Here is a 12,715-nt window from a genome sequence, read left to right as displayed (position 1 = left end):
GAACTAAGTCAAGTAAAAAGCAAACGTAATTAAAAAATAAATCCTTATCGTTATTTTAAGGTAATCAATAGAACGAATATGCCACGTGGTGGTAGTTGGTCACCATCGCCCAGATTGACACTGATAAAAATCACAACTGACACAGGCATTTCCACCAGTCATCGTTTAAGCCAAAATATTGCTGTTTAGAGATGTATCATCTTGAGACATTTCGTATAAGTATATATCTATTATGTAGATCATTATTATTGTCTTGATTACACAATTAATTTGTAATATAATGTCTGGGAAGCCATAATTTAAACGATTTATGTGTAATAATGTTTTATTCATACGTATGTAAAGTTATAAAATTCGTATATAAATTTGTGTGATGCGATGCCGTGCTCACTCGGGGGGTAGAGGAAGGTCGTCATCAAAATCTTCCAGAGTTTTCTTCTTGCTGTCGGTACGAGTGAGGGACCGTGTCAGCGGCTGCATGCTCTCCTGACCGTACGATTCGTTTATATTACTGCAAGTAATGTTACATCAAAATCATTATAGTCGCTTTATTTATCAGTGAAGTTGTTTACTAATTTTATTCTTCCCTCAAGGACTTACTTAGCAATTATAATACTGTAGTCGAGTAAATAAAAGTATTTTATACAGCAATGGTGCAATGAAAAAGCAAAACAATGAATATTATTTAACATTTATTTTGTGACGAAAAAATCATTTATTCTTTTATAACAAGACGTAGTTGGTAATTTACGATCACGTTCAGTCAAGCTGCGCAAGTCCCTAACTGCGCATTTATTTAATTAATTAAATTTACGATATAAAGTAATTATTCAAATTCATAGTTAGGTATTGTTAAGTGAATGAAAATGTTTAATATTAATTAGGTTTGACCCAGCCGAAGTAGGTATTGTGCTATGGTTGATTCCAGCGAGAGTTCTATCTAACCGTCGAATGTGTGGATACTAGAAATAAATAGTAAAGTAAAAGGATAATGTTCATATTATATTGTTTGCTTCCGACTTTCATATTACGTCGGTTAAAGGTATGACGATATCTTTCTTCCGTGGATAGATAGATATAAGTAACCTATCCTAAAAGATTTTTTTAAACGTTCTCGAAGGTTCTTTTGTACGCGCACAAACACAAAAAAAAATGTCAGATTTATAATATTAGTATAGATTACGCAATACATTAGATACACGCTCTAAGTGAGAGTTATCCGTGTTTTGCACATTAGTTAGAAATTGTATATTAATAAACATTAAGGGTCAGTAGGTAAAATATTATCACTGGTGCTCATGTAATGTTCGTGTCAATAACAAAATGTCATTTCGAATTAGATTTTAAAAATTATGCAATGAGTTTGAAAATATACTGAAAAATGACCTATAACTTTATATTGTATTTTTGAAATTATAAACTTTATTTTATACAACAATTGTTAATCGTGAATATGCGTGCAGTGCTAATTAACTAATATATTATATACCTGTGGTACGACAGATCATATGATTCGAATATCAAAATTCAAGGCATTTTTGTTGTATAATCAAATGAAAGCTTTTGGGCTCTCCATTTACGACCATGAGCTATCTACATAGTCTTACAATTTCGCTATCATAAATAGGTAGAAACACGCCAGTAAAAGTCAACAAGGCACGTCTCTGTTATCATGAAACGCCCCATAATGCAAACTGACGCAAAATATATCGTAAAGATCGTCAGAAGAAAACAACCCGCACACTCACGCGCGCGCGCGCCGCGCGGCGCCGCCCTCCGCCCGCGCTGCTCCTGCGGACGAACGCTTCGCATTAATATTATTCCATCTTATTATCATGAAGAGGCATCTTGATGGCTGGCATGACAAGGGCGACTAGCGCAGCACATTCTTACTGACTGGTCGTCTTCGCGTTTGGACTCCACTTCCACTAACGATCAGGAGTGTTCACCCGGAAAGTATCAAAAAAAAATTAAAATATATCCCTTGAATAATTTATATGATTATAAGTCATCATCGAACACTATCGTACCATTTTAAAAGTTTTATGGTACATTTCATTTCACTGCTTATTTCTATCTGATCGATTTCGGTCACGACGTGCTATTTAAAATAGGACACTTGTTTGAGTCAGAAATAATTTAGTGGAAGTAGACGATCGGAATCGAACACAATCGGAAAAAGCTTAGGCACAGTACCAATTGCTTTACACGCTTTCTGAACTACTCATCAAATATTGGCAGATGGAGAAGTTACTTTTAATGTAACGGACACTTTTAACAGATGTCCATAATTACACAGATAAAAGTGAAAGAATCATAAAAAACGATTGTCTATTTTTTTTTAATAACATATAAAAAAACAGTAAGCGTTAGTATTACACGACCAAGTCCGAGTTAGCAGAAGATATGTGAATAATACATTAGAATGAAAAGGTGACCTGTTTTATCGGTTATTGTTCTGCTAGAAGACAAGCCATATTTATTAGTAACTGATAACAACGAGTTACGTTTATCTCAGGTCCGCGTACCAGATGTAACCGGACCACACTCTAATCAGCGCAAGCATATTCTTTTCAATCAAATAAATATTAAATTATACGTTATTCTTTTCCATTTCCTTGTATTACGTTTTAGTAAATATTAAAAATCCACAAAGTGTTTTTAAGATTGTTACACATTATCTACGTAAATAATAACAATTTTATTGATTTTAAAGCAATTTATCATAGCAACGTTAAGGAAACAAGAAACTGGTTATATCCAGTTCGATTTATCTATCTATATTAGGGTTCGTGTCCCATATATTGTATTTCTGGTTATTTATTTATTTATGGTTAGTTATGAGCACATTAAACATCTGTAATTACTTTCTGATATCAGACGCAACGTCTTTGCTTAAAATATAAACAAATCGATTCAGGATAACTTATTAAATGTTTTAACTTTGCTAACATAGAAAATTATGTTCGATGAAATTGGAAATACTTATATTCTTGATAAAAATCAGTTCATCAATGTTTTCTACATAATTGAGATAACTTAATAGCTGGCATGGTTAACTAGGCAGAGTCTAGGTGTTCATTTATTACTAAGTTAATTGTTTGACCAAAAATTGCTAAATTTTTATAAGGCTAGCAGAGTATTGCCTCTAAAAAAGATAACCGAATTATAGATAATATCCGCCCATTAGTGCTGTCCACGTCTGGGGGCATTATTTTTTTTTTAATATTGGCACTTCCCTAATTGACATTATGAGCAGATAAATAAAAGTTGTCATAATGATTGAACCTTGAAGCTGTGTCTGCAGAACAGGCGACTGGCTCGCCCGTGACGAGGCACTGTCCGCCGACGCCAGGGGCACTGTGAAATTGTAAAAAGCAATCAAACTCGTGTGTCACTTATAATTATTTAAAGTCTATGTATAAACACCTGCTCTAAATTATTTTATTTTTTAAATATAATATGCTACTGCTCGCATTGTTCGGCCTAAGAATTTAATTTTAGTATACTATGACATATATATAGACAAAATGAAACCGACTTTAACATTACAAACAGCTAGTGAACTTAGAATAAAAAAATACATCTATGAAACTACTAGACCGATTTTTATGAAACTTACACTGTTTTCTTAGTTGAAGTGTAGGTACACTTCAACTTAGATTAAAAAGGATCTCAATACGACTTTTATTTTTCGAGAAATTCGTGGACAAACATAAAAACATACACTTATGATATTAAGCACACGTGCTTGGAAACCTAATAGGATCATCATATTAAATATAATTAAATTCGAAAAAAAAACAATATACATACATGTCGAACTGATAACCTCCTTTTTTAGAAGTCGGTTAAAAATATGACGTAAGTACATAAATGACATATATTTTAAATTTTATTGGAGTCTGTCCAACCTTCGACCCCTCGTGTCTGTCTAATGCTTCGAGCATGAAAAGCAGTCGAACACACATCATTCACATTTATAATTTTAATATTTAGGATATTTTATTTTTACTAATAATATTAATTACTTAAGAAATCGGATTTCCATGTCGTACGATCTATTACCGACACAAACATCCAATCTTATATTTTTTTCTGTTTGTATAACATTCGTTATCATTTATAATTAAAAAAAAAATGTTTATTTCGCGGACATGCATAATATCGCTGAAAATATAAATTGTTATGTAAACGGTCTGTATTAGCTATCAACATCTACACAATGCGTGAACGCGACGTAGTTGAAAGAGTCTCTTAAATTACTCATTTGAAAAATAAACAATTACCTAAAATACTTTATTATAACTTCAACACGTTACGCCAGCTGAAGTACTAGTAGCAGTGAAATAATTTTGCCTCAAATACGTTTTCTTCGAACGGTACTATACCGTTACTACCGTACTACCGTTGCACTGAAATTAGATCTTGAAATATAATTTGGTAAACACTTATCAACAACAACACAAACATAACAACTCACTGTGTCTAAACAAGATTTCTTTCATAAATATAAATACCACTAAACTCAAACGAGTCACATCGCATATACTAGAATAATACAAATTTTATAATATTATGTTTACATACGAGCATTTGTTTCTAAAAACATATTTTATTATATATGTTACAGTTATTATATAAAGCGTAAAGTTTACAATAAAATATTAGCACGTCATTAAACAACATCCTAATTTTGCGAACATTTAGTGGAGTCCATTTACGTCACATAAGCATAAATTAATGTTATCGAGGTTCAAAGTTGGAGATAGTGTTCTCACTTTTGATGCCATTGTACCATTTAAACAAAAACAACTGCTGGTTTACATCGCTTTAACAAAACATCGTTTTATAACATCGCCGATAGAATCTGCGAGATGTAAATATTATAACATGACGGATTTATTGATAACTCGTACGTATGTTTAATGTGTAACATGGCAACTAAATAAATATTGAACAACGTTTTTGTATGTAATATTACATTATACTTTTAAATCTTAGATGTAAATATATAAATTGGGTTTTGTCAAATATTTTTGAAGTACATTAACATGATAAAATTTAACAAAACAGATATTTAAGATATATGTATAATAAGTAGGATACCTTACATTACAGACATTGGTTGATGGCGAATCATAATAGGCTATTTGACAATGCGAAAAATAAATTGTGAATTATTGTAATCAGTGTATATTATAACTTTAAAAATGGTTATTTACAAACGAAACTTGAAAATAATACTTAATTTATTCAAAAATTCATAAATAAAAATGCCTTTTTCCAAACGTTTGTCATGTGACACAAAACGATCCTGATTGGCCGGGCTTATAATGAAGTCACTTTCTTGTAAACCTTGCTTTTCTACTATATGTACCACGGATTAAAATACAGGAAAGTGACGTCCCGACCCCATTGCAGCGCCATATTATCCAAGTAGCGTTTTTGCGCGCTATTTAAATATAGAATTTTTAATATTGTATTTTTCGGAAAATATGTACTAGAAATAAAAAAAAAAACAACTTTTACTGGGTTCTTTAACTTCTACTAAATAATATAAAATGGATTTTAAAAAGCAATCAAAAAGCCTATTGCTTGTAGTGTGGTCTTTGAATAAAGCATATTTTGTTGTATAAATGAAATCTAAGAGATAAATATATCGTAATAATGGGAAGATCCAGGGTGAAATGGATAGGATATTGTTGTATGGTAGATTTGTAAGCATGTGCATGTGTGTGAGTCTGACCTCTCTCTTGTTGTTTGCGTCGCTGCAGCTCCCGGCTCCAGGCGCTTGTCTCGGCCAACCCCTGGTCTCCGCACAGCTTCACAATTAACTTCAAGCCTAAGGAAAATTTCGCCTTTCGAAGTATTTTACCAAATTAAGAAAACTTAACAAACTTCAAGAAATAAGACTGATTTCAAGATAAAGTTTTTTGATTCAGATTTAGATATCTGTAAGATTTCTTTTATATTATAAAATGAGAAAATTAGGACTTTTATATCGCAATTATCTAAAAGAATATGTTATCGCTAGCTATGTTTTATCAGGAGCTACATTTTAATAAAAGAAGAAGAACGACGACCTCCGTAGTCGAGTGGTGTGTACCGGTTTTCATGGGTACGCCACTCCGAGGTCCCGGGTTCGATTCCCGGCCGAGTCAATGTAGATTATCATTAGTTTTTAATGTTGTCTTGGGTTTGGGTGTTTGTGGTACCGTCGTTACTTCTGATTTTCCATAAAACAAGTGCTTTAGCTACTTATTTTGGGATCAGAGTAATCTACGTGATGTTGTCTCATATTTATTTATTTAAAAAATAAAATAAAAGAATCATAAGATTTTTAACTAATATTATCACATGGCTAAAAATTGGCATGGTTCATCAGATAAAAGATAACTTACATTGAATATTGTCCGGAAACCTAGCGTTCAGTTTCTTATACACGGCAAGAGCCTCCTGATAACGCCCGCTGGCGCGTAGACAGCTGCCCATTAGAAGACCCCATTCTGGCTGCAAGGAATCAGATAAACCTAAGATCATTTGAAAGCGAACGCTGTTAAATGAAGATTATTGAATAGTTACTGAGAAGACAGCGAAATCATACAAATCATCACCATTGTTTTTAAAAATAAGATGACTAAATAGCGACATATTTGTAAAGCAGCAATTAAGAAGTTATGTTTATTATTGTTATATAGTTACACAACCCACTAGGAACGATTCGACATGCTCAGACCCGAAGCTCTGGCATTAGGGCCTCGAGGTGCAAGCTGTGTAGTTAAAAAAAAGGTTTTATATCAGGTGTTCGAGTGAGGGCACCGACGTTGGCGGGCTGCAGGCGCGCGGCGCGGCGCGCCAGGCGCAGCGCGGGCTCGGGCGCCGCGTCCGCCGCCAGCCAGCGCAGCGCCGCCGTGCTCGCCCACGCCGCCTCCACCTGCGGCACTCCGCGCGTCAGGCTGCTGCACGCGTCGGCTTTTACTCAGCCGACTCAGTGTTGTTCAATTGTTATATTTCATACGTAAATACTATGTGTACTCACACGAACGAGACAACAGTGTGTATATGTACACTGTTGTCTCGCTCGTGTGAGTACTGTGTGAGTACGTGTGAGTAATCTCAAAATGTTATAGTAGGTATATACATAGATTATAAAAAATAATGTGGCTGAACTCACTAGTGAGCGAGGTATTGCGAAATAACTTACATCTTGGTAATGATGTTTAGCAGTTTGCGTGTCCCCCATCTCGCTGTGCAGTTCGGCCAACGCACAGGACACGCCGACGTCCCAGTTCCCTATTATACTGTACCTATAACAATGTTAAACGTAGCTGACGTTTTTGCACATATGTTTTGGACGTATGGAGCTCCTTCGATCAGTTAGCGCGGCCTACCAGTGCTCGGCGGCCAGGTCCCCGTGCTCGGCGTGCGCGCGGGCGGTGCGCGCCAGGCCGGCGGCGGCCAGCGCGCGCAGCGTGGCGCCCGCGTCCGTGGAGTTGCGCACGCGCTGCCAGCGCGCCTGCGCGCCCTCCACCTCCTCGGACAGCTCAAGCGCAAGGGCTAAATTGTAATGAAAATAAATTTGCTATGCCCATGTTACCGAATTTGTTAAATAAAATATGAATCATTTAGTAACTCAAATCTACTCACCCGAATTGTGCATAGCTATCAAGTCAGTGGGATCAAGATGAGTAGCAGCGACGAGGTTGGTGGCGGCCGCGCGCGCGGCGCTCGAGTCGCTCGAGGCGGAGGGCGAGGCGGGCGAGGCGGGCGAGGCGAGGCGGGCCGCCGCCAGCCCCGACAGCACGCTGCACACGCGCGCCGCGCAGCTGTACGGGTCGTCGCGGGAGGCCGCCTCACTTAGCGCGTGCGCCTCAGAAAATTTGCCCAGCTAGATAACAAGTTCTACTGATGAAACTGTTGAATGAGACATACGGTGTACATTTTAATCCAACTTGAAGATGAATTATTTACCGCATAGGCAACGAACGCCGCATCGGTGTTGGCTTCGGCGCGTAGAACTCGGTCGTTGGGATGTGCACGGGCGACAGCTTTCAATCGTTGCAATGCGCGCGTCCCGGCCGCTATCGCACCCGTCGAACCGGAACCACTACTTCCAGTAGCTCCGGCGGCGCTCCTCAGTGCTGCCAAGGCACTGCCCAGTTCTAAGCGAGAACCGGCGCCTCCGCCGGAATAGCCGCGTAAAGCTTCCACACACCATGAGGCGCTTCTGTTGAGTTGGTTTAAGGAATTCAATAATTAAAAAATCCAAAAGTTCTGATATTTTTTATAATACATATATGTTTTAAGTTGAAATCTAAACACAGATAATATTTAACAGATTAGAGGATTTTCAAAGGAATTAAATAATGAGTAGTCAATCAAACCCAGAGTCGTCATCGCGGTGCGTGCGTGCGAGCGGGCGCATGAGCGCGGCGGCGGCCAGCGCGAGGCAGCGCTCGGCGTGCGCGGCGGCCACGCGCGACCACCGCGACAGCCGGTCGCCGCGCACCACGTCGCGGACCACGCACTCGTACGCGTCGTTCTCCTGCGATGAGCATAATTAAGGCGCTGCTCGAGTCTTCATTTTTAAATATACACATATAATAGCAAACTGTGCTATCGCCTTAATTGATTATTTACTACACGAAAGAAGTAAAGCTTTTGACAGAAGAAAGAAAAGTGATACAATGTATAGTAGGTAAGCTGTATTTTTTAATGAGCGTTATATGTTTACAAGTTTTGTTTAAAATTAATTATAGTATCACTAGGTATTAACCATTGTTAAACATACCACAAGGTGTTAACCATAAAAGTGAACGTTTATATGAAACTCACATCGTCGATAGCAATATCATGGTGATAAGTGGGCGGCTCAACGTCGAGCATTGCATGAAACGCCGCCTTGCCACCTTCGGCGTCATCTAGTGCCACCGAACATAATACGAGATGTAAGCCTAAAAACGATAACGAATATACAACAACAGCCTGTAAATTCCCACTGCTGGGCTAAAGGGCTCCTCTCCTTTTGAGGAGAAGGTTTGGAACATATTCCAACACGCTGTTCCAATGCGGGTTGGTGGAAAAGATAACGAATATATTTTATTTATATTGTTAGAGATTATCACTTAGCACTAAAAATGTGGAAAATCGTTGGTTACCTGTTTGAAAATCACCCTGTTCATGCATTATATGTTGAAAATTGGTTACAGCATCACGAAACTTGCCCATTCGCACCAGTAGTAATCCTATATTGTGCATCACTTTCATTCTAAAGTCAAAAATGTATATATTGTACGAAGACTTACTTTATATATATTTGGTACAAACAATATGAATAAGCATGTGTATACCTTAGATCTTTTTCTGCTGTAGGCGTTTGATCGAGAGCCATTCTGTAAAGTTTCAGCGCCTTAGGGTGTTCGCCCATTTTGAAGTATATATTTCCCATATTTACCTTAAAATTGAATAAAATTCAAAATATGGATCAGACATTCAGATAACATCACGGAATTTTATAAACTACCTTTAGTCTGTTCGCGTGTGGAAACACCTTATTCCTGGTGAGAAGTTGATAGGTGTTGAGAGCTTCTGTGTACATTTCGTTTAGAGCATATTGGTCGGCTAAATTACAGAGCACCTGGAATTAATGAAAAGTTCACTATATTATATACTATCTTCACATACACGCCCTATACCTATGGGTTATAATAGTAGTTACATACAGCGAAAGTTAAATCTAAATTATGAGAATCGCCAAGGTTGGCTTGTTCCTGTATTCGTATCAACTGTCTTTCGAGTGTAGATGCCTCTTGAGCTTTGGCTAATGCCTGTAAATGGAAAATTATATATATAGTTACAAATATAATAAATTAATTTGTTTATTTATTTGTTATATCACTTAACTTACCTGACTCATATTTTGTTCTCTTTGAGTGTCAGTTTCGTCTTCAGAGTTGGGACGCGCGCTTAGCACACACGACTCCTCTACCAAAGTCATTATTTTAGCTTCCATTTGCCTTATTTTATCTTCAATGCTATAAAAAATCAAACAAATCATTATTGTAGTAGCTAGAGAGCTGGCGGAATTTCTGGTCTGTAATAAATGGTCTGCTCACTGTTCGAGTGGCAAACGTTATTAATATTGACAAGAGAGCAATAAGAACTTTTTAAGGACAATCCAACGCTCTATCACCATTTTAAATTTTAATAGGGTATTCTACGGTGTTTAAAATAGTACTTCAAAATGTTGTATATCCTCATAAAAATCCACAAAAAAAATATTTTGGCAACATAAACACCTTTTCGTGCCCGAAAATGAAATTAAAATTTAAACCTTTTTATGCCCGCAAAAAACGGTGTTAGTCATTTTGGTGACGTCACACCTGTATAAATAACAGTCCATATTCATAAATACGACCGGTATTCTGCTTTAACAAATGCGGTTTGCATTTTAATAAATAAATACGTACAAATAAAATTCACTTTGATTTTTTTTAATTTAATGTTAGAGTAAATCCTTGAAGTTAAAGTTGATAGATAGAGTTTACCTGTTAATAACTTAACCCTGATTTGCCGTACTTACGTCACACCATGGCGGTTCGTGTTTTTAGATCACGAGAGATGTAGATTAAAAAATTACGACTTTTTATTTTAGTATAATAAAATAATAATATGCTTTTAAGACTATATATATTTCATCACCGAAATTACTCTATTGCTGTGGATTTGAAAGGTGAGCTTGACAGCTTCCTAGACATAGGCATGTGAAAGTATAAATTCATGCCATATTAATATGTCATTAACATTCGGCGAAGCTATCTTCACCTATCCTCCTTTTTGTCGTCCCTGACGGGAGCGTCTCGCGTGGACGTGTATCCGGCGGCGCGCACGGCGGTGACGGGCCGCGCCGAAGCCGTGCCCGCGCGGGAGCCGCCCCGCATGCTCACCGTGCCCAGCCGGAACACCTGGACGATCGTCAGAACGATTGAAACGAAATCATAGAATTTATTTTGAAAAATGAAGAAACATCAGTCTGTGATCAGTAAATAAAAATGCAACATAAACAGTAAATATTTCATTTAGTGCATATACAATAAAACAAAAGTTTACACAGTAACATAACACATAACATAGGTAAAAATGTTTATCTGTGCACGTATCATATAAAACTACTGATTGAATTTAGGAGAACGCGACTCAATTTTAGAAGCAAATTCGAAGATATGTAGAAAAAAAAAAACGTATAGTTGCGTAAATCATTCTAAAGTTTATTTTAGGCTGAAATATATTTAGTCGTTTGAAGATAGTAAGTCAAAATCATTTATAGCACAGAAATATAACTAACCCCAGTGCCCATTCGACTTGTCATCTGCCGGCCGATTCCAGGAGTTCTTATCGTTTGTTGAAATGCTTGATCTTCACGAAGACTTCGCGTGTCCAATGCTGGAGATACGTCGTTGAATCCTGTGTACAACTCATCTTCGTCGTCGATCACCACAGCCGTACGCGGCGGTTTGTCGAGGCCAGGCCTCGACGCACTGTATCTTGATCCTAACATTATAAATACCAGCTTAAATGTTGCAACAATTTGAAGTTTTCACACTATGTTCTCTGTGCACAATGAGTTCTGAACTCGTGTCGTGCACATGGGGCAGTGTTCGTCTTTATTGTTGTGACGCCGTAACCATAGCAACGAGTCGTGAAAAAGACATGGCAACAGCTTCGCACGACCACATATTCGAGAAATGTCCATTCCATTTGTCAAAAAAAGAAAACTCATCGAGCATTGTGAAAAATAAATTATTTATCTAAGTTAATGTTTTTCTTATTATTATTATGGCTCATTTTTAATGTTCAAATAATGTGTTTTTATATTTTTTATTAAAAACATACTTATTTGTTTTATTTCAAACAAATCGCTATTTTTTTGTGAAAAGTTAGATTATTTTACCACTATAATTATAAAGAAAAGACGTTTTTATTCTGTCATTTTTATTACATGATCACTACTATTCCTTACATTCAAAGTCCATCTCGTTATCGTCACTCCAAAGAAACAAAAAATTATATAGAAAGTAAAACAATTGACAAAGACTGAAACACTATTACATTAAAAAATACTAGAGAAAATGATTAAATAGTACAGTGCTACTGGAAGACACTGATCATAAAACATACACTGTAACTGCTCATACAAACGAAGCGTACACAAACTAATACACAACGCCGACGCTAACTCGTTTCGTTCCTGTCCTATTGTACTCATTCAATATATCGAATATAAAAATAAACTTATTACAAATTTTTAAGTAAGCATGATGACAGAACGACTATATTTACTGTATAAACAATTCGGGTATTGTAAACAATTTTCAACTATGATTTATTTCGTGACCCTAAAAGACTAGTAAGAAATGCAAGTATTAATATTTTTGTACACTTTTCACTTATCATTAAGATAACACGACGTAAAAATTAATAAAAAAACTCTGAATTCTATAACAGAGATATGACTTAGATGTTAATTTTAATACACATAGATATTATTTTCAACAAGTTCATCGACATACACTTTCATACACATTCAATCCTTTGCTCGATGGCTGTGCATTCAATCCTTAGCTGTGCCAACGGGACAAAGATTGTATCGCCAAGGTCACGTAGGATTCATACACATTACCACGTAACAAGGTTAATCCCGATACATTTTTAT

The 12,715-nt window shown here is 36.5% G+C and overlaps 1 protein-coding gene across 1 annotated transcript; it reads right to left on the bottom strand.

The window, feature by feature from the left end:
* Positions 1-285: 285 nt before the first annotated feature.
* LOC124544465 (intraflagellar transport protein 88 homolog) lies at positions 286-11,812 on the bottom strand. The gene is made up of 19 exons (XM_047123031.1): positions 11,348-11,812; positions 10,828-10,967; positions 9,911-10,037; positions 9,726-9,830; positions 9,527-9,640; positions 9,354-9,457; positions 9,162-9,271; positions 8,839-8,957; positions 8,388-8,548; positions 7,975-8,230; positions 7,651-7,891; positions 7,395-7,560; positions 7,208-7,310; positions 6,827-6,937; positions 6,405-6,513; positions 5,750-5,845; positions 3,289-3,360; positions 1,749-1,791; positions 286-511 (listed from the first exon to the last, which is right to left on the bottom strand). Exons 1-19 carry the CDS (start codon positions 11,558-11,560, stop codon positions 388-390), a joined length of 2,514 nt encoding a protein of 837 aa, XP_046978987.1. The 5' UTR covers positions 11,561-11,812; the 3' UTR covers positions 286-387.
* Positions 11,813-12,715: the final 903 nt, after the last annotated feature.

Source organism: Vanessa cardui, chromosome 4 (genome assembly GCF_905220365.1).
Source record: "Vanessa cardui chromosome 4, ilVanCard2.1, whole genome shotgun sequence".
Taxonomy (NCBI): Eukaryota; Metazoa; Arthropoda; class Insecta; order Lepidoptera; family Nymphalidae; genus Vanessa; species Vanessa cardui.
This window is presented reverse-complemented; position numbering and strand designations above follow the sequence as displayed.